General features: G+C 45.4%; 1 protein-coding gene across 1 annotated transcript in view; it reads left to right on the top strand.

Annotated features, from left to right (window-relative positions):
• Positions 1-23,347, top strand: part of LOC138651036 (sulfotransferase 2B1-like) — a 114,839-nt gene that overhangs the window by 69,198 nt on the left and 22,294 nt on the right. Inside the window, exons 4-5 of the mRNA XM_069740974.1 lie at positions 1,716-1,842; positions 7,484-7,578. Coding sequence (XP_069597075.1) covers positions 1,716-1,842; positions 7,484-7,578 — 222 coding nt within the window. The remainder of the gene's footprint in view (positions 1-1,715; positions 1,843-7,483; positions 7,579-23,347) is intronic.

Raw genomic sequence — 23,347 nt, 5'->3', positions numbered from 1 at the left:
ATGTCTCCACAGTCCACCACGACAATGATAGATCTAAAGTTTCCCTCCACAACCCTCTAATACAGTATGGTGCCACTAAACGACCTCAACACGGTATGATGCCCCATAGTTACCCCATATACAGTATGATACCTCCACAGTAATCCCAACCAAGTATGATGGCCCTGACAGCCTCCCACACACAGTATAATGCCTCCCAAATGCTTCCCACACACAGTATCAGGTCACCACAGTCAGTATCATGGAGTCCATAGTTTTCACTTTCCTACAGTATGATGCCACCATAGCCCCCAAACAACATGATTCCCTCCACATAGTATGACACCCCACAGATAGACAGAATGATGGCTCCCACACACCGTATAATGCCTACAGTCAGGTACGGACTGGGGATGAAATTCAGTCCTGGCATTTGAAATCACACAGGCCCATGGTGTCACCGTCCCCAATAACCAGATGGGATATATTACTAATATTACCCTGGATGAAGGAAAGAAAGATTTACTACAAGACCAATATTTCTAATTATACCCGTGGCATGCTGAGGTAAGTGACAGAGTGACCGGCTTTGTGCTCCGTCACAACTGTTAACAGTACGAGTGTGTTGAGAACATTGATTCTGTTAACAATGTAGCACACAAGGCAGCCCACAACCAGACCGGCCCTTCTGGCATTTGCCAGAATTGTCAAATGGCCAGTCCGGGCCTGCCTACAGTTAACCCATCTGCCTACCCACTGTTTTATTCCTCCACAGGCCATCACACAAAATGATGCCCAACAGTCTCCCACACAAGAACTGATTAACAAAAAAAACAACTACTCATGCAGCCTATTACCCTGACACATTTCGTAATCAGCCATAATCAGCTTCGGAGCAAGAGTGATTTAGTGGCATGATCATGACTGCTGTGCTAAGAATCAAACACAGTCAGAATGGTTGAAAAATGAGTCGATTGCTCCATCCTCACCATTGTAGTCAACTGTATTTGTAGGATAAGTATGTAGATGCTGTTATAATTTTGGCACTAGGTGGGTGGGGGGAGGGGGTGTCGCTTTTCAGCACAGTACTGTAGGACAATTCCTTAATTTTGACCGGTGGGTTAACACTAATGGGGAATGTCTCCTGGAAGTGTAAGCTTTAATAATTATTTTTATTTGTATATAGCGCGAACATATTCCGCAGCGCTTTACAGTTTGCACACATTATCGTCTCTGTCCCCAATGGGGCTCACAATCTAAATTCCCTATCAGTATGTCTTTGGAATGTGGGAGGAAACCGGAGTACCCGGAGGAAACCCACGCAAACACGGGGAGAACATACAAACTCCTTGCAGATGTTGTCCTTGGTGGGATTTGAACCCAGGACTCCAGCGCTGCAGTGCGATCCACTGAGCCACCGTGCTGCCCATAGCTTTGATGTGCACTGTGGGTTACTATATACCTTGTCAGCTCCTATAAAAATGAATGTATCGCCTACATGATAATACGTTTTAAGGAGGAATAACAAAGGAAGAGCAGCAATCCAGAGTTTAAAGAAAAGATGCTGCAGAATAGTTATTTTATGGAAAATGCCACATATAAAAATAACTATATAGTAAAGTGCATTTTAAAACAATTAATAGTAATACTTAATTAAATGTTTATAATTAACGAAAATAACTCACTGTATTGTGGTATGAAATGCACTTTCTTATCCTTCACTTCATTTTTTTCAGATTATCTACACAATGAGAAATCCAAGAGACGTTATTGTGTCTATGTTCCATTTCACCAAGATTCTGAATATCTTTGAAGCAGCTGAAGATTTTGAGAAATTCATAGATGACTTTATACAGGGGAAGGGTAATATACTTCCTTAAGGGAATATATAATTAGAAAAATACATTATCTGAAATACATATATTATGCTTATGGAGGGCAGAAGAGCAGCATCATACAGAGATAAGGTTCTGCATGTCTTGTTCTATCCACATCTTGGTATTTAGGGTACAGAACTGTACTGCACCTCTTTCCTGTATTACTATGTACTTGTCATTTGGTAATTTCTGCCTTTATCTTCTCGACTAATCCAAATACAGTGTCTTACGAAAGTATTCAGCTCCTTGGCATTTTTTCATATGTTGCTACCTCATAACCTGGAACTTCACTTTTTTTTTTTTTTTAGGGTATATGTTTAGAGCGTGACTACAACTCTGAACACTTGGTTTTCTTTTTAGGTTATGTGCACACAATGAGGAATTGGTGCGGATCCGTTAGGGATTTTTAAGTGCAGAAACGCTGCAGTTCTGCACAGTGATTTACAGTTCAATGTAAATCAATAGTGAAAAAAAAGCTGTGCACATGGTGTTGAAAAATCCGCACTGAATCCGCTGTGGATTGAAAAGAAGTGCATGTCACTTCTTTTGTGTGGAACTGCAGCGTTTCTGCACCCTTCCATTATCGAAATCCGCAGAGGTAAAAAACACAGAAAATCCACATAAAATCAGCATTAATTCCGCATCAAAACCGCACAAAATCCGCACCTGCGGTTTCTGCCAGGAGATGCAGATTTTGTGCAGAAAATTCTGCACCCCAATCCACAACGTGTGCACATAGTCTTACTGTGCAGCAAATAACAAATAGGACAAAATAACTGAAAACATCAGTGTGCTTAATTATTCACCCCCCTAAAGTCAGTACTTTGTATAGCCACCTTTTGTGGCAATTACAGCTGCAAGTTACTTTGGATTAGTCTCTATGAGCTTTCCACTTCTGACCCCTGGCTTTCACTAGGCCTCTCCAAAATATGTATATGTTTCCCCTTAAACCAGTCGTGTATTGCTTTAGCAGTTTGCTTTGGGTCATTGTCTTGTTGGAAGGTGAACCCCCGTCCCAGTCTTAATTCATTGACAGACTGAAACAGGTTTTGCTCAAGAATATCCCTGTATATCGCACCATCCATCATCCCCTCGACTCGAACCATTTTCCCTTTCTCTGCTGAATGAAAACATCCTCATAGTATGATGATACCACCACCATGTTTCACTGTGAGATGTTGTTCTTGGGGTAATGATCTATGTTGATTTTGCACCAGAGATAGCGTTTACCTAGGTGGCCAAAAAGTTACATTTTGGTCTCATCTGACTACAGCACCTTCATCCATACATTTGGGAAGTCTCTCATACAGTTAGGGCCAGAAATATTTGGACAGTGACACAAGTTTTGTTATTTTAGCTGTTTACAAAAACATGTTCAGAAATACAATTATATATATAATATGTGCTGAAAGTGCACACTCCCAGCTGCAATATGATAGTTTCCACATCCAAATCGGAGAAAGGGTTTAGGAATCATAGCTCTGTAATGCATAGCGTCCTCTTTTTCAAGAGACCAAAAGTAATTGGACAATGGACTCTAAGGGCTGCAATTAACTCTGAAGGCGTCTCCCTCGTTAACCTGTAATCAATGAAGTAGTTAAAAGGTCAGGGGTGGATTCCAGGTGTGTGGTTTTGCATTTGGAAGCTGTTGCTGTGAGCAGACAACATGCGGTCAAAGGAACTCTCAATTGAGGTGAAGCAGAACATCCTGAGGCTGAAAAAAAAGAAAAAATCCATCAGAGAGATAGCAGACATGCTTGGAGTAGCAAAATCAACAGTTGGGTACATTCTGAGAAAAAAGGAATTGACTGGTGAGCTTGGGAACTCAAAAAGGCCTGGGCGTCCACGGATGACAACAGTGGTGGATGATCGCCGCATACTTAATTTGGTGAAGAAGAACCCGTTCACAACATCAACTGAAGTCCAGAACACTCTCAGTGAAGTAGGTGTATCTGTCTCTAAGTCAACAGTAAAGAGAAAACTCCATGACAGTAAATACAAAGGGTTCACATCTAGATGCAAACCATTCATCAATACCAAAAATAGACAGGCCAGAGTTAAATTTGCAGAAAAACACCTCAAGAAGCCAGCTCAGTTCTGGAAAAGTATTCTATGGACAGATGAGACAAAGATCAACCTGTACCAGAATGATGGGAAGAAAAAAGTTTGGAGAAGAAAGGGAACGGCACATGATCCAAGGCACACCACATCCTCTGTAAAACATGGTGGAGGCAACGTGATGGCATGGGCATGCATGGCTTTCAATGGCACTGGGTCACTTGTGTTTATTGATGACATAAGAGCAGACAAGAGTAGCCGGATGAATTCTGAAGTGTACCGGGATATACTTTCAGCCCAGATTCAGCCAAATGCTGCAAAGTTGATTGGACGGCGCTTCATAGTACAGATGGACAATGACCACAAGCATACAGCCAAAGCTACCCAGGAGTTCATGAGTGCCAAAAAGTGGAACATTCTGCAATGGCCAAGTCAATCTCCAGATCTAAACCCAATTGAGCATGCATTTCACTTGCTCAAATCCAGACTTAAGACGGAAAGACCCACAAACAAGCAAGACCTGAAGGCTGCGGCTGTAAAGGCCTGGCAAAGCATTAAGAAGGAGGAAACCCAGCGTTTGGTGATGTCCATGGGTTCCAGACTTAAGGCAGTGATTGCCTCCAAAGGATTTGCAACAAAATATTGAAAATAAAAATATTTTGTTTGGGTTATGTTTATTTGTCCAATTACTTTTGACCTCCTAAAATGTGGAGTGTTTGTAAAGAAATGTGTACAATTCCTACATTTTCTATCAGATATTTTTGTTCAACCCTTCAAATTAAACGTTACAATCTGCACTTGAATTCTGTTGTAGAGGTTTCATTTCAAATCCAATGTGGTGGCATGCAGAGCCCAACTCGCGAAAATTGTGTCACTGTCCAAATATTTCTGGCCCTAACTGTACGTCTTTTGGCAAACTCGAATTGAGCCTTATATTTTTTGTCTGTAAGTAAAGGTTTTTTTCTTCCCACTCTTCCATAAAGGTTACCTCTATGGAGTGTACAGCTTATGGTTGTAAGGACAAATACTTCAGTCTCTGGTTGGGAACTCTAAAGCTCCTTCAAGGTTACCTTTGTGATTAATGTCCTCTTTGCCCCGGCTGAGAGTTTGCTAGGTGGCCCTCTATTTGTAGGTTTGTTAGGGACCATTTTCATTCCATTTGATGATAATGGATTTAATGGTGCTCAGGGGGTTCATCAGATTTTGGGATATTTTTTATAACCCAACCCTAACTTGTACTTCTCAACAACTTTGTCCCTCACTTGTTTAGAGATCTCCTTGGTCTTCATGGTAGTGTTTGGTTAGTGATGCCTCGCCTCTTGCGTAATGGTGTTGCAGCCTCTTCAGAAAAGCTTTGTTTATACTGACAGACCACATGACACTTAGATTGCACCCAGATGGACTTCCTTTCATTAAACATGTGAAGTATGAATGTAATTGCTTGCTCCAGAAAGTTTTAGAGGCTTCATAGCAAATGGGGTGAATACTTATGCAAGTGCCAATGTTTAGTTATCCCATAAATTAAATTTATGCCTACATTTTTCTTACTTCAGCAACTTAGACTATTTAGTGCAGATGCATCACACAAATTGGATTACTAAAATATTTAAACACAGGCTGTAATGTAACAAAAAAAGGTAAAAAGCCAAGGGTGATGGTCGGGGGTGGGGGTGAATACTTTTGCCTAGCCACTGTAAGTAAGGAAAGCATAGGGATCTTTACATAGTCATGACTCAAATTAATTTATGTCTGCGGTTATAACTACGGTATATAAGAAATACCTACAACGGGTACGAAAAGTATTCATACCCCTTTACATTTTCACTCTTTGTTTCATTGCAGGCATTTGTTAAATTCAAAAAAGTTCATTTTTTTTGCATTAATGTACACTCTGCACCCCATCTTGACAGAACGAAAGCAGAAATGTATTCATTTTTGCAAACTTATTAAAAAAGAAAAACTGAAATATCACATGGTCATAAGTATTCAGACCCTTTGCTCAGACACTCATATTTAAGTCACATGCTGTCCATTTCCTTGTAATCCTTCTTGAGATGGTTCTTCTCCCTCATTATAGCCCAGCTGTGTTTAATTAAACTGATAGGACTTGATTTGGAAAGGCACACACCTGTCTATATAAGACCTCACAGCTCACAGTGCATGTCAGACCAAATGAGAATCATGAGGTAAAAGGGACTGGCCAAGGAGCTCAGAGACAGAGTTGGGTTCAGATCTGGCCAAGGTTACAACAGAATTTCTGTAGTGTTCAAGGTTCCTAAGAGCACAGTGGCCTCCATAATCCTTAAATGGAAGAAGTTTGGGACCACCAGAAGTCTTCCTAAACCTGGCCGTCCAGCCAAACTGAACAATTGTGGGAGAAGAGCATTGGTGAGAGAGGTAAAGAAGAACTCCAAGATCACTGTGGCTCCAGAGATGCAGTAGGGAGATGGGAGAGGTTCCACAAAGTCAACTATCACTGCAGCCGTCCACCAGTCGGGCCTTTATGGCAGAGTGGCCCGATGAAAGCCTTTGCTCAGTGCAAGACATATGAAAGCATGGATAGAGTTTGCTAAAAAACAGATGAAGGACTCCCAGACTATGAGAAGTAAGATTCTCTGGTCTGATGAGACGAAGATAGACCTGTTTGGTGATAATTCTAAGCGTTATGTATGGAGAAAACCAGGGACTGCTCATCACCTGCCCAATAAAATCCCAACAGTGAAACATGGTGGTGGCAGCATTATGCTATGGGGGGTGTTTTTCAGTTGCAGGGACAGAACAACAGGTTGTCATTGAAGGAAACATGAATGCGGCCAAGTATAGAGATATCCTGGATGAAAACCTCTTCCAGGGTGCTCTGGACTTCAGACTTGGCCATTCTTGACTGGCCCTGCCAGAGCCCTGTCCTAAACCCAATTGAGCATCTCTGGAGAGACCTGAAAATGGCTGTCCACCAACATTCACCATCCAACCTGACAGAACTGGAGAGGATCTGCAAGGAAGAATGGCAGAGGATCCCCAAATCCGGGTGTGAAAAACTTGTCGCATCATTCCCAAGAAGACTCATGGCTGTACTAGGTCAAAATGGTGTTTCTTCTCAATACTGAGCAAAGGGTCTGAATACTTATGACCATGTGATATTTCAGTTTTTATTTTTTATAAATTTGCAAAAATTACTACATTTCTGTTTTTTTCAGTAAAGATGGGGGCAGAGTGTACATTAATGAGAAACAAATGAACTTTTTTGAACTTACCAAATGGCTGCAATGAAACAAAGAGTAAAAAATTTTATGGGATAAGTATACTTTCCATACCCACTGTAAGAAAAAATTAATGATCATGAGCACGTGTATTTTTTATAAGTGTTTGTAAGCCAAAGAGGTTATGGGCAACAAACTTATCTTGGGTAAAGTATGATGCTGGCTATAATGACTTACACCATAATCTCTACTTGCTGGCACTAGATGTTGTTGCTGCAAAACAGTATCTAGAGTTTGGAAAGTTAATAAGAGGGTTTTGTGAGGGAAGAAAATTCTCATCTAAAAAATAAACCATTGTCTTTCTTTCAGTTCTGTATGGATCATGGTTTGAACATGTGAAAGGCTGGATGAAAATGAAAGATGACAGCAGATTCTTCTTTATTACATACGAGGAGCTCATACAGGTAGTAATACTATATAGGGCGGCATAAAGTGACAGCGGGGTCATTGGTTAGAACTGGCTGCCTAATCATATGTCTCTAGAATCTATATCCATGGATACTCGGGCGACTAACGAGTAGTGTCGAGAACGTTCGCTCATCACTAACCATAAGTTGCCAGGATATGGCAGAGGCAGGGCCTGGCTGAGCAGTGCCAAGGAAACAGAGAGCCGACTGAGCCTGTTCCGGGCCTGCACACAGCTCTAAACCATTTTCTGACTGTAGTCTTACAGCCAGAGCACAATATCCATGAAAGCCATTCTCCTCAATCCAGGTGGTCTGCCCAGGGGAAGGGTAGGGGCCCTCCGACTGTGGATAGGGACGAGACTGACCGAGGGTTGAAATGTTGCCAAGCGTGAACCTGCTGTGCAGAGGCATGCTACCAGGGATGGGAGGCTGAGGGACTGGCGAGGCTGCTAGGGTGAGTAGCCGAGGTGCACTCACCAGCTCCTGTTCCGACATCCTGGTCGTGCCCATCCTGCAACTGCCAGAACTTTCCGCAGATGCAGCTGTGCACTTCGGTTCCTGATGTTGAAGTTCTGTCTTGACCTTCATATCCTGTGCGGGCTCCTCTGGGGCTATTGCTGTTTCCGATCCTAAATGGCGTGGAAGCAATAGCTCTGGGTGAAGAGGTTCCGGCTCCTGATGCTGACATTCTGGCTCGGCAGCCGCCGGCATCCCTCCTCCGCAGGACAAGGGAAACGGTGAGTCCAAAACTCGTTGGTGACTCTACTTTGTCACCCAGATAGGGTTTTCTCCTCTACTTGTTTCCATTTCCTCTCAATGCGGCCTATACCGCCACAGCTGCACACAGGGTTGTCTTCTGGGCCCCACCCGTTCCAAGGTGGGGTTGCTTCCAGCCTGCAACAACTATACTGGCATCACAGCACGGCCTCTCATCTCACAATATCTTACCCACTGCTCCAGGCCATGATGTGGTTTCTGTTTCTTGCCAGCTCCATATTCTGCTCCTCTGCTCTCTGCATGCTTCCTGGCTGTGTGAATAGGGGGGTGGCACCTGAACTCTCTGGTTCTTATAGGAATCAGGTGCACCTGTCTAATCTGTTCCTGACCAACTATCAAGAGGCCTCCAGTATTTAGTGCAGCTCCACCCAGGGGACTGGGACTGTGCAATGTGTTAGCTCAGTTTGTGCTTAGTTTTTGAGTTTGCCAGGCCTTGCTGTGTTTCCCCCTCTCTAGAGGCTTCTTTCCTTGCCTTGCCTTGATCTTGTTTTCCGCCCTCCAGGAGGCAGAATATCCTGGTCCCTGTGTCTTTGTTATTGATTCTTGTCTTGTTCCATTTCCTTGTCTGAACTTAGTCTTATCTCAGTCTCCTTGTCTGTGGCTTCCTTCACTGTTGTGTCTTTCCTTGTGTTCTCAGTCTGCTTATGCTCCGCACTCTTGCGACTCTGCCTGCTCTGTACCTTTGTGGCTTTACCTCTGCTCTGCACTCTTGCGGTTCTGCTCCATTCTACTCTGCTTAGCTTCTGCTGCTGCAGTAATCTCTTGCTGCAGCTCCTCTCCCCATTCCTTGCGGTTCTGCTCTGCTTTGCTGCTGCAGAAACCTCTTGCTGCAGCTCCTCTCCACATTTCTTGTGGCTCCGCTCTGTGTTATGAAAGGCAATTCAGTACTACAATGGACATAGCGGTCAGAGCACATACAGTGATCTGACAATAACCCAAAATCATAGAACGAGCTCTGAGACGTGGGAACTCTGCAGACCGCAATCCCTAATCCTCTTCAAACAACACTAGAGGCAGCCGTGGATTGCGCCTAACTCTGCCTATGCAACTCGGCACAGCCTGAGAAACTAACTAGCCTGAAGATAGAAAATAAGCCTACCTTGCCTCAGAGAAAAACCCCAAAGGAAAAGGCAGCCCCCCACATATAATGACTGTGAGTTAAGATGAAAAGACAAACGTAGAGATGATATAGATTCAGCAAAGTGAGGCCCGACTTTCTTAACAGATCGAGGATAGAAAAGGTAACTTTGCGGTCTACACAAAACCCTAAAGAAAACCATGCAAAGGGGGCAAAAAGACCCTCCGTACCGAACTAACGGCACGGAGGTACACCCTTTGCGTTCCAGAGCTTCCAGCAACAAATTAGACAAGCTGGACAGAAAAAATAGCAAACAAATAGCAAAGAAGAACTTAGCTATGCAGAGCAGCAGGCCACAGGAATGATCCAGGGAAAAGCAAGTCCAACACTGGAACATTGACAGGAAGCCAGGATCAAAGCATCAGGTGGAGTTAAATAGAGAAGCACCTAACGACCTCACCAGATCACCTGAGGGAGGAAACTCAGAAGCCGCAGTACCACTTCCCTCCACCAACAGAAGCTCACAGAGAGAATCAGCCGAAGTACCACTTGTGGCCACAGGAGGGAGCTCTGCCACAGAATTCACAACAGCTCTGCTTAGCTTCTGCTGCTGCAGTAATCTCTTACTGCAGCTCCTCTCCACATTCCTTGTGGCTCCGCTCTGCTTAGCTTATGCAGAAATCTCTTGCTGCAGCTCCTCTCCGCATTGCTTGCGTTTCTGCTCTGCTTAGCTTTTGTTGCTACGCTATCTCTTGCTGCTTTTCCGCTCCTATCTGCAGCCTTGCAATTCTCCTCCTGTGTGAACAGGTCCCAACCTGTTCCTTCATGCTTCTTTCCTTTCTGCTTGTTTCCTTACCTGCACCTGCAGTGTGAACAGGCCCCTGTTCCTTCATACACCACACTAACCAGCCCTGTGTCTGTCGTTCCTGCCAGCCCTGTGTCTCTGTCGTTCCTACTAGCCCTGTGTTCTCTGCTGTGCCTGCCAGCCCTGTGTTCTCTGCCATGCCTGCCAGCCCTGTGTTATCTGCCGTGCCTGCCAGCCCTGTGTTATTTGCCGTGCCTGCCAGCCCTGTGCTCTCTGCCATGCCTGCCAGCCCTGTGTTCTCTGCCATGTCTCTGCCAGCCCTGTGTCTCAGCCATGCCAGCCTACTCGTCTGAGTTTTAGCCGTGCTTTTCTGCCTATCCTGCCTGATGCCTGCACCTGTCCTAGTGTTCCTGTTCTCCAAGTGGGATCAGCAGCCACAGCCAGACACCACCCTGGAGTAGCACCTGGCAGCTGCCTGCTGCACAAGCCTGACCTCACCATCAGAGGCTCCAGTGAAAACCCAGGCAGCTGTCATAGTCACGCCCCTTCCAGGGTAGTCTGGTTTGTGGCTCAGTGGGGCCACAAACCCCCCCCGAGCTCACGCCCACCAGTCAGGGTATGAGCGTGACAGTTTGCACAGGCCATGGCCTCTGCTGTATTACATGTCCTACCACTCGCAGAGCATGATGGACCTTTTTCCTGCCCATATGAGCAACCTGAAAAATTTGTTCCACCAAGGGTGGTTCAGATTGAAGAGACTTCTGACCCAATCATAGTCTCTAACGCTCTATTCAAGCAGCTTCAGGCCTATGAGGAGCAGCACGACCCAGCAGACCCACCTAGGTTCTATGAGAATCTAGAAGAAAGCCAAAGCTTCCTGGAACAGTGCTTATGCTACATCCTGCAGAATGCAGCTTGTTTCCCCTCTGACCAGTTTAAGGTGGGTTACATTATGTCCTACCTAGCAGGAGATGCTTGCAGTTCTGCTCTGCTTAGCTTTTGTTGCTACGCTATCTCTTGCTGCTCTTCTGCTCCTATCTGCAGCCTTGCACTTCTCTTCCTGTGTGAACAGTGTTGTGAATTCAGCTTTTGGGCTCCCTCCGGTGGTTGTAGAGGGTAATGCTGTTGTGCCTGGATTGCAGGAGTGGACATGTGTATCTACTAATTGCAGGACTGACTGGGGTATATAGCTTTGCAGGATCCTTTAGTCAGTGCCAGTTGTTCATTGTTCTTGCAGGATTCACTTCCCTGCTGGTCTCTCCAGTTTGCTGTGCTTTTCTACAAAGATAAGTCCTGGCTTGTTTTTGCTGTCCACCTTCTGTGGACCTTAATAGTTCTGTGCATGTTCATGTTTTTGCCTTGTCAAGTTTTGTCTGTGAAGGATTTTTTGCAGCCTGGCTATTTCTCTGGAGATGCAGTTATACCCCCCATGTCTTTAGTCAGATGTGGTGATTCGTATCTTCTGTGGTGGATATTTTCTAGCATTTTAATACTGACCGCATAGTACTCTGTTCTTTTCTTTCTTTTTAGCTAGTATAGCCTCCTATGCTAAAATCTGATTTCATTTCTGCGTATGTTATTTTCCTCTCCTCTCACAGTCAATATTTATCTATCCTTTGGGGATTTTCTCTGAGACAAGATAGGTTTCCTGTTTCTATCTTTAGGGGTAGTTAGATCTTAGGCTGTGCCGAGGGGTCTAGAGAGTGTTAGGTACCCCCCACGGCTACTTCTAGTTGCGCTGCTAGGTTCAGGGTTTGCGGTCAGTACAGGGACCACATTCTCCAGAGTCCGTCTCATGCTGCTCCTAGGCCACCAGATCATAACAGAACAGGTTCCAAACTGTTCCTTCATTCTCCTTTCCTTCTTGCTTGTTTCCGTACCTGCATCTCCTGTGTGAATCGGTCCCTACCTGTTCCTTCATACACCACACCAACCAGCCCTGTGTCTCTGTCGTTCCTGCCAGCCCCGTGTCTCTGTCGTTCCTGCCAGCCCTGTGTTCTCTGCCGTGCCTGCCAGCCCTGTGTTCTCTGCCATGCCTGCCCGCCCTGTGTTCTCTGCCGTGCCTTCCAGCCCTGTGTTCTCTGCCGTGCCTGCCAGCCCTGTCTTCTCTGCCGTGCCTGCCAGTCCTGTGTTCTCTGCCGTGTCTCTGCCAGCCCTGTGTCTCAGCCGGGCCAGACTACTAGTCTGAGTTTCAGCCGTGCTTTTCTGCCTGTCCTGCCTGAAGCCCGCACCTGTCCTAGTGTTCCTTTTCTCCAAGTGGGATCAGCAGCCACAGCCAGACACCATCCTGGAGTAACACCTGGCAGCTGCCTGCTGCACAAGCCTGACCTCTGTTATGAAAGGCAATTCAGTACCACAATGGACATAGCGGTCAGAGCACATACAGTGATCTGACAATAACCCAAAATCATAGAACGAGCTCTGAGACGTGGAAACTCTGCAGACCGCAATCCCTAATCCTCTCCAAACAACACTAGAGGCAGCCGTGGATTGCGCCTAACTCTGCCTATGCAACTCGGCACAGCCTGAGAAACTAATTAGCCTGAAGATAGAAAATAAGCCTACCTTGCCTCAGAGAAATACCCCAAAGGAAAAGGCAGCCCCCACATATAATGACTGTGAGCTAAGATGAAAAGACAAACGTAGAGATGAAATAGATTCAGCAAAGTGAGGCCCGACTTTCTTAACAGAGCGAGGATAGAAAAGGCAACTTTGCGGTCTACACAAAACCCTAAAGAAAACCACGCAAAGGGGGCAAAAAGACCCTCCGTACCGAACTAACGGCACGGAGGTACACCCTTTGCGTCCCAGAGCTTCCAGCAACAAATTAGACAAGCTGGACAGAAAAAATAGCAAACAAATAGCAAAGAAGAACTTAGCTATGCAGAGCAGCAGGCCACAGGAACGATCGAGGGAAAACCAAGTCCAACACTGGAACATTGACAGGAAGCCAGGATCAAAGCATTAGGTGGAGTTAAGTAGAAGCACCTAACGACCTCACCAGATCACCTGAGGGAGGAAACTCAGAAGCCGCAGTACCACTTCCCTCCACCAACAGAAGCTCACAGAGAGAATCAGCCGAAGTACCACTTGTGACCACAGGAGGGAGCTCTGCCACAGAATTCACAACAGACCTCACCATCAGAGGCTCCAGTGAAAACCCAGGCAGCTGTCATAGTCATGCCCCTTCCAGGGTAGTCTGGTTTGTAGCACAGTGGGGCCACAAACCCCCCCCCCGAGCTCTCACCCACCAGTCAGGGCGTGAGCGTGACAGTTTGCACAGGCCATGGCCTCCGTTGTATTCCATGTCCTACCGCTCGCAGAGCATGATGAACTTTTTTCCTGCCCGTATGAGCAACCTGAAAAATTTGTTCCACCAAGGGTGGTTCAGATTGAAGAGACTTCTGACCCTATTATATTCTCTAACGCTCTATTCAAGCAGCTTCAGGCCTATGAGGAGGAGCACGACCCAGCAGACCCGCTTAGGTTCTATGAGAATCCAGAAGAATGCCAAAGCTTCCTGGAACAGTGCTTACGCTAAATCCTGTAGAATGCAGCTTGTTTCCCCTCTGACCAGTTTAAGGTGGGTTACATTATGTCCTACCTAGCAGGAGATGCTTTATTATGGATTTGCCCCCTCTGGGAAGCAAAAGATCCTATTGTCATGAGTCTTGGGGCCTTCCTGGTGGCCTTCCGTAGAGTCTTTGACATACCTCGTCCTGCTGCTCCTTTGAAGTCTTCCCCATCTAGGTCCGAGAGGTGCTCCAGACGGGCAAAACCCGTGAAGAAACCCCCACGTCAACCCATGACCGTCTGTGACCCTCCAGTTCCTTTACCCATTAAAGCAGCTACTCAAATAGAACCCAAAAAGACTGTCAAGAGTGGACTGGCAAAGCACCAGTCTAAGACCAGTCGTAAGAAGGGCTTACTGTATTGCTGTGGTTGTGAGGAACACCCGGACGGCCTCTGTCCAAAGGATCTAAAGCTTCAGAACCTTGGGTCAGTAGGAGAGACTGCCCTCGGTGAGAATAACTCCCTTCCGTTTAAGTCTGTGTCTGTTCCGGTGCCTTGTGGGAGCTTTGGCCTTGCAGATGTATTCAAGATGCTACCCAGATGGAGTCTATGTGTGGTTCCTGTTCCACAGCTCCAGAATCCTGTGAAGGTGTTTGGTGAATGCCACGTCTCACTTATGAACAGTCCAGTGTCGAAGGGACAACTACAGCACCAAATCGGAGTATTATATGCGAAGAAATTTGTTTTCCACTTGTTGACCAGCCTACCCATCGGTCGTTCTGAACCGGATACTCTGCTGCCCGTTCCGGTCCGAAGACCCAGCGTGGTTGTGCGTTTGGAATTATCAAGTCTTCAGAAGTTTCTTGTTCCTAAACTGCAAGGTCAATCTACAGTGTTGATATCTTCTCCACATAATCGGCTGGCTATTGAGTCACGGTGTGCTGACCTCACTGAAGTAAAGGAAGCAGTGGCGTCCTCTCCGCACACCTCCAGTGACAGTACCAGTGACCAGTTTCCGGGAACATTCCTGTCACTTAAAAGTTTTTCTCTGAACTATGGGCAGAAGATGCTTCCTGTAAAGATGCCTTCAGACTCCATGTGGCAGGTGGATGAAGAAGTAAAAGCAGAAGCTCTTGTATCTCTGTTCTTCACCAATTCAGAGGAAGAGATGGTCCAGTTTTGTCAGAGTAACAGGCTGATGGGGCTTCCTGAATGTATGCCTTCTGCTTCCAAGTGGCTACTTGATACTAAGACAGAGACTTACTCACCCTCTAATCTGGAAAAGGAGGTCCAGTATTTTCAGGGTCCCAGGCTGAAGATGTTTCCTGTATGTATGCCTCCAGCTTCCATCTGGTTATTGGGTGAAGATCCCAAGACAGAAGTGTTCTCATCTCTGCTTTCCACCAGTCTAAAGGAGGAGGTTAAATTTTCTTGTGATGATGGGCTTAAGTTGGATCCAATGAAGGTGTCTTCAGTTCCAAAGAATCGGATTATGTTGAGGTCAAATCAGAACATTCCAAGTCCCTGCTTTCAGTCAACCAGGTGAAAGATGTCCTGTCCCTTGTATCTTCTGTGTGGGAAGCTGATCATACTGGACTCAACGAGACAGGGCAACCTGAGATCTCTAATGTCTCATCTACCTAATTCTACCAGAGGTATGTTGTGATGGTTCTGACTATGTGTGCTCCTATCCTTGTACAAGTTATTCTGGCAGGCTGGAAGAAGAGAGGCCTTAAAGGAGGGGTACTGTAACAACTCTGCTGGCATCACGGCATGGCCTCTCATCTTTCACACTGTCTTACCCACTGCTCCAGGCCATGAAGTGATTTCTGTTTCTTGCCAGCTCCATATTCTGTTCCTCTGCTCTCTGCATGCTTCCTGGCTGTGTGCATAGGGGGGCGGTGCCTGAACTCTCTGGTTCTTATAGGAATCAGGCGAAACTGTCTAATCTGTTCCTGACTAATTACCAAGAGGCCTCCAGTATTTAGTGCAGCTCCACCCAGTGGACTGGGCCTGTGCAATGTGTCAGCTCAATGTTGTGAATTCTGCTTTTGAGCTCCCTCTGGTGGTAGTAGATGATAATGCAGTTGTTCCTGGGCTGCAGTCTTGGACAGGTGTATCTGCTAATTGCAGTTCTGACTGGGGTATTTAGGCTTGCAGGACTCATTAGTCCTTGCCAGTTGTCAATGTTTTTTGGGATATGATGGATCTCTGTCTGGCTTCTCCTACTTGGCTGCCATTTCAGCAAAGATAAGTGTCTGTTTCTTTTTCTGTGGCACACAGGCTGTGTGCTTGTTTTTGATTGTATTCCTGCTCTGAATGTAGGATTCGCTGGAGTTGCAGACATACGCTCCTACGTCTTTAGTTAGATGGAGAAAGTTTTTGTATATTCTGCTGTGGATATTTTTGAAGGGTTTTAATACCGACCGCACAGAACTCTGTCCTATACTGTCCTATTTTAGCTAGAGTGGCCTCCTGTGCTAAGTCCTGTTTTTCTGCCTGTGTATGTTTTTTCCTCTCAGACTCACTGCCAATATTTGTGGGGGGCTGTCTATCCTTTGGGGTTTTGCTCTGAGGCAAGATAGTATTCCTATTTCCATCTTTAGGGGTATTTAGTCCTCCGGCTGTGACGAGGTGTCTAGGATTGGTTAGGTACACTCCACGGCTACTTCTAGTTGCGGTGTTAAGATCAGGATTTGCGGTCAGTATAGTGACCACCTACTCCAGTGAAAGTTTTCATGCTGCTCCAAGGTCACCGGATCATAACAGCTCAATTGGTGCTTAGCTTCTGAGTTTGGCAAACCTTGCTCTGTGTTTCTCCCTCTCTAGAGGCTTTTCTCCTTGCCTTGCCTTGATCTTGTTTTCCGCCTTCTGCCTTCTTGTCTTGTTCCATTTCCTTGTCTGAACTTAGTCTTATCTCGTTCTCCTTGTCTGTGGCTTCCTTCCCTGTTGAGTCTTTCCATGTGTTCTCAGTCTGCTTATGCTTCACACTCTTGCGGCTCTGCCTGCTCTGTACCTTTGTGACTTTACCTCTGCTCCACAATCCTGCGGTTCTGCTCCGTTCTACCCTGCTTAGCTTCTGCTGCTGCAGTAATCTCTTGCTGCAGCTCCTCTCCACATTCCTTGTGGTTCTGATCTGCTTTGCTGCTGCAGAAACCTCTTGCTGCAGCTCCTCACCACTCTCCTTGTGGTTTCGCTCTGCTTAGCTTCTGCTGCAGAAATCTCTTGCTGCAGCTCCTCTCCGCATTGCTTGCGGTTCTGCTCTGCTTAGCTTTTGTTGCTACGCTATCTCTTGCTGCTCCTATCTGCAGCCTTGCACTTCTCTTCCTGTGTGAACAGTTCCCAACCTGTTCCTTCATTCTCCTTTCTTTCTGGCTTGTTTCTGTACCTGCATCTCCTCTGTGAACAGGTCCCAACCTGTTCCTTCATACACCACACCAACCAGCCCTGTGTCTCTGTCATGCCTGCCAGCCCTGTGTTCTCTGCCGTGCCTGCCAGCCCTGTGTTCTCTGCCATGCCTGCCAGCCCTGTGTTCTCTGCTTGCCTGCCAGCCCTGTGTTCTCTGTCGTGTCTCTGCCAGCCCTGTGTCTCAGCCGTGCCAGCCTGCTCGTCTGAGTTTCAGTCGTGCTCTTCTGCCTTTCCTGCCTGATGCTCGCACCTGTCCTAGTGTTCCTGTTCTCCAAGTGGGATCAGCAGCCACAGCCAGACACCACCCTGGAGTAGCACCTGGCAGCTGCCTGTTGCACAAGCCTGACCTCACCATCAGAGGCTCCAGTGAAAACGCACGTAGCTGTCATAGTCACTCCCCTTCCAAGGTAGTGTGGTTTGTGGCACAGTGGGGCCACAAACCCTCCAAAGCTCACGCCCACCAGTCAGGGTCTCAGCGTGACACAGCCGCTCCACCAATTTTGCAGAATTCGATGGAGGAGGGCGAGGCCTATCTCTCTTCATCTGTGCCCACCATGAGAGGTCCGGAGGATGGAACATGGTACCTTTTGGTGCCCACGAATGGTGTTGTCCATGTCGTCGTTTTCTTTGGCGCCATTTCCCATCATCTTTATAATAATCTTTATTTTTATAATAATCTTTATTTTTCTATAGCGCTAACATGTTCCACAGTGCTTTACAATTTGCACACATTATCATCACTGTCCTCGATGGGGCTCTAAATTCCCTATGAGTATGTCTTTGGTATGTGGGAGGAAACCGGAGATCCCAGAGGAAACCCACGCAAACACAGGGAGAACATACAAAATCCTTGCAGATGTTGTCCAAGGTGGGATTAGAACCCAGGACCCCAGCGCTGCAAGGCTGCAGTGCTATCCACTGAGCCACCGTGCTGCCCTACCATCTTCATGGCCACCATCTTTGTCACATAAACGGTGTCAGACCAGTCAGACATATCAGTCACATTTAAATCATCAGCATCTTCTTTCTTCATGACATTTCCGCATTGCTAAGTAGTGGCTTCCCGCCGACTACACCAAGTGTGAGAGAGAGCCATTGCAGTAATCATAGCCGAGGATTGCGGTATATCAGTGCCCTGGCCTCCCATTACATATATACTCATACAGTGTCCATTACTCTGCATACCTGTGTCTTCTCTCACTGCGCCGTCAGGGTCTTCTCTGTATTGCTGTAAAGTTTCTGTGATTGGCTTCACATGAATTGAGACACAGTCCATTTCAACTTTTATCTGAACAACTTTACTGGCTTCTGGACACAGCACATCCATATTCATTACAGCATCACCAACAGGTTCCATTATGCACACTTCTTCCTCTTTCCCTGTACTCTTCTCCCTGTCACACAGCATGTGCCCGGGATGAACCATATCATATGGTTCCTCAGCGTCCTACCTGTCCACACTCATTTCATCTGAAATTTCCTCTGCCTTTTCGCCCCGGATCTGAGGGCATCTGCCCATGCTATAAGCTGCCACATGGTGAGCGACTTGCCTGTCTGTACTGCCATATTATTCCTTTCAGCTCCAGTTCTCACTAAACACTTTCACTGCTGCTGTTCTGCTATTTTTCTGGCCTGCTGCTGGTCTGGTCCCCTGGACCTGTATGGCTGGGCTTCTTTCTTGGCAATGTTATGTGGCCTCTGTGTTGTCCTGGGCATTAAGCCCCTCTTGACTGTCAGGGCACTGTGGCCCTCCTGAGCTGTTCAGCTCTCAGGCTACGCTGAGCTAAAAATAGGAAGCTCTCTAAGTTATTCCACAGTGGCCCATCCTATAGTAAACTATGTACAGTGTATGAGCTAACTGGAGTCTGTCAGCACTCCATCTTGACACACTCAGTATCTATATTCAGCATGTCACAGAAAGCCCAAAAATTCCACATGAAACTCTGGACCCTCAGCCTCTTTGCACTCTACACCCAGGATACCTGTGCACCTTTCACAGAATGGTCTGTAATGATTCATTCATACGTGCTCATTCAGGGATTATTTCCCAGCGATCTGAGTCAGCTCAAAGTGAGTTGAATAATGTCTTCTGTCACATACAGAGCACCACACCTAATGGATCCTCTTATCAATCAGGGACTTATTTATTTTCCCTTAGGCCAGCATCACACTTAGCATATGGAAAATCGGTCCAAGTCTCCCTGCCGAGAGTCGCACGAGTGTAATGTGAGTGTCATGTGACTACAATTCGATTTTTTTTCACACCTAGCATCCGATTTGCATCCGATTTACATCCGAGTGCAGTGCGATTGCTATCCGACTGCAATGCGATTTTCTTTCAATGTTCTTTTTATTGAGAGAATAACTCATAACAAACATCTTCAGAAAAAGTAACCGTAATAGAATGCAGAAACTCAATTGCATTACAGGTAAAATGAACGGCCAATATCTAGCATGTAGAAACTTAATTACCGTAAACATTGGATTTACAGAAACTTTTAATTTTTGTTGATAAAATATAGTGAACATCAGAGTAGATAGAGAGCGGTTGAGTAGGATGAAAGTAAGAGTGGTAGGGGAAAAGAGTGCAGGGGAAAGGGGTGAAAGGAAGAGGTAGAGGGGGAGATGCAGTATCACCTTCGAATGATTAAATATGTATGGCAATACTGCAGAGTAAAAGGAAGTCTGTGTCCTGAATTGGGTCCAGGACATCCAGATGTTATGAAAGTTAGCAGAGGTATGATTGACTCTAGCTGCTAACTCCTCCATATGGTATATTTGTTCAATTTTGGAATAAAGTTGTTGTGTGGTGGGTATGGTAGTTGAGTTCCAATTTGTCGGGATTAATGATTTCCCAGCCGCCATAATGAATTGAGCTAGTTTAGTAGCATATCTATCATTGGGCCCAATTGGGAGCTTTAGAAAGATATTTTCCGGTTTCAAGCTGATGCTTGCCCAGTAACTTATGCAAGACTGAGGACACCTCATTCCAAAAAGGACAAAGCATCGGACAGGACCACCAGATGTGTATATAGCTACCATCGTTCGCGCCACATCTCCAACAGTTAGTGGCTGCAGCATGGGGCCATCTGTGAATTCGTTTAGGCATGACATACCATCTGGTAATAGTTTTGAACGAGTTTTCCTGAATAAGGGCCAAGGGAATTTCTGTAAATATATTTGATCTGTGCTTCAGAAAAGGAGGTACATATGTTTCTTTCCCAACGGGATAAATATGACCGCTTCAAAGGTATATCTATCTTAAGTAAGGACTGGTAACTTGTTGAGTTTTGGTAGGGGGTTTTGTCCTGGCGCATAAGACTTCATAGGGGGTAAAGATCTATTGAAGTCAATCGGGTGGTTCCGTTGACAAAAAAGGTGGGAAAGTTTTTCATGCTGCAGGAAGGTAAGGCCCGATAGCCCAGGGATTTTGCAAAAATCTTGTAGTGTGAGAAGGGTCAGTCACATCTTCGAATAATTGCTCAATCGGAATATGTGTGGCCCGAAGATGAAGGGAATCTTTTAGGTTAGTGACTTTAGTTAATGGTGAGAGAGGAGGAGCTAAAGCGCAGCATAGTTTTTTCCAGATTTTAATTGAGGCTAGTGTGTGTATATGTTTGTATTCTGTTGGAATCGGATTTTTATTGTGTCCTAGTAATATGGAGCGCAGGGGAAGAGGAGACATTGCTTCTTTAATGTTGAACAATTGTTTATCCTCTGAGTTTCTAACCCAATTGACTGTTCTTGTTAAATGTGCTGCTTGGTAGTATTTTACAATATCCGGAGCTCCCATCCTGCCCATATCTTTTGGTAAGGTAAGGTATTTGGAGTTCATATGTGGTTTTGCCAAATGTAGTTAAAGAATGAACTTTACTTAAAAATGAGGTGGGAATTTGAATTGGAAGCATGTTAAAAATGTAGATATATTTTGGTAGGATTAAACTTTTTAGGATATTCTTCCTTCCTATCCAGGATAAAAAAGCATCTTTCCAAGAGTGAAGGCAAGTGGATGTTGATTCTAATAGATGATTAAAATAGAGTGTGAAGAGATCTTTATCAGAGGCACTCAACTGGATACCTAAGTACTTTAAGCTTTTTTCTTGCCAAGGAAAGGGAAATGTAGATTTAAGAACACCTACAGTACAATATTATCAGGCAGGCCCAGGTTCAGCATCTCTGATTTGGTCTCGCTAATTTTAAAATTAGAAAATTTACTGTAGCTCTCCAAGATTTTCATCATGGCCGAAATGCTTCTCAGGGGTTTAAATATTACTAACAAGAGGTCGTCCGTGAACGCCGCTGTTTTGTAATGTGTGCCCTGAATTTGTAGACCTTCTACTTCGAACATTGTTGAATAGCCTGTAACAGCGGTTCTAATGTCATAATAAAAAGTAATGGAGACAGTGGGCAGCCCTGCCTTGTTCCGTTAAAAAATTTGTAACGAATCCATGAGAGATCCATTGAGTCTGATTCTTGCTGTGGGCATTGAGTACATTCCCATAATTGCGGATATTGATGATGGAGGAAAGCCAAATTTTAATAGAGTGTCATGTAGAAAGAGCCAATCCACCCTGTCGAATGCTTTTTTTATCATCTATACTCATTAGAGCTAGCGGAATGTTCTGTTGTTCTGCATATTGCATTAGGTGTAGAATCTTGTATGTGTTATCTTTCCCCTCTCTCCCTTTCACAAATCAAGTTTGACTTAAAGAGATTAACTGAGGCAGCACAACAGCAACTCTTTTAAGGTACCTTCACACATAACGATATCGTAAACGATATCGTTGCTTTTTGTGACGTAGCAACGATATCTTTAAGGAAAACGTTCTGTGTGACAGCGACCAACGATCAGGCCCCTGCTGGGAGATCGTTGGTCACTGAGGAAAGTCCAGAACTTTATTTCGTCGCTGGACTCCCTGCAGACATCGCTGGATCGGCGTGTGTGACACCGATCCAGCGATGTCTTCACTGGTAACCAGGGTAAACATCGGGTTACTAAGCGCAGGGCCGCACTTAGTAACCCGATGTTTACCCTGGTTACCAGCGTAAAAGTAAAAAAAACAAACACTACATACTTACCTACCGTTGTCTGTCCCCGGCGCTCTGCTTCTCTGCACTCCTCCTGCACTGGCTGTGAGCGTCAGTCAGCCGGAAAGCAGAGCGGTGACGTCACCGCTCTGCTTTCCGGCCGCTGTGCTCACAGCCAGTACAGGAGGAGTGCAGAGAAGCAGAGCGCCGGGGACAGAGAGCGGTAGGTAAGTATGTAGTGTTTGTTTTTTTTACTTTTACGCTGGTAACCAGGGTAAACATCGGGTTACTAAGCGCGGCCCTGCGCTTAGTAACCCGATGTTTACCCTGGTTACCCGGGGACCTCGACATCGTTGTCGGTATCGCTGCAGCGTCGCTGAGTGTGAAGGTACCTTTAGCCATCATTCTCGCATATAGCTTTATATGAAATAGGCCTATAGCTTCCATATTGTTCCGGATGTTTCCCTTCTTTGTAAATCAGCGAGATTCTGGCCTCCAGAAATTGGCATGGAGCTATATCACCTCTTTGAAGATAATTACACATTATGAGGAGATTGGGGAGTAGAGCTTCAGAGTTGGATCTGTAATAGTATGCTTTAAAACCGTCTGGTCCAGGGGCCTTCCCTTTTGGGCATTTCGACAGGGCATACAGGAGCTCCACAATAGTGAATGGTCTGGCAAGTTGTTGTTGTTAATAGATTGGGAGATTTAGATTTTTTAAGAAGGTTTTAATATTCTGCCTTCTTTGAGTTTTTTTCATATTCCTCTTCGTTTGGGGCGCAATTGGTGTAGAGATTTGTAATAGTGTAAAAATTCCATTTCTATCTGTGAGTAGTTTTGGGTTCTAGAGCTTTAGTGTTAATGGTATGTATAAAGGTACGTGCCTGTCTTTTCTTGATTAATTTGGAGGCCTTATCTCCATGAAGAAATATACGGTTTCTCCAAGAAGCGAAAAACGTAGCAGATTGTTCTCTAAGGACGTCTTTTAATGTTTGCCTTTTGGCTGTAAGCTCTAGGAGAGTTTGTGGCAGTAATGATCTTTTATGTTGAGATTCTAAGCATATTATTTCTCTATGAAGAGAGTCCAATTCTTTGTTCTTTATTCTATTTAAGTGGGACACAATGGAAATGAATTTTTGCCGAATCACAGTTTTATG

This window comes from Ranitomeya imitator, chromosome 10 (genome assembly GCF_032444005.1).
Source record: "Ranitomeya imitator isolate aRanImi1 chromosome 10, aRanImi1.pri, whole genome shotgun sequence".
NCBI lineage: Eukaryota > Metazoa > Chordata > Amphibia > Anura > Dendrobatidae > Ranitomeya > Ranitomeya imitator.
Note: the sequence above shows the minus strand (reverse complement) of the source record. Positions and strands in the feature narration are given on the sequence as shown.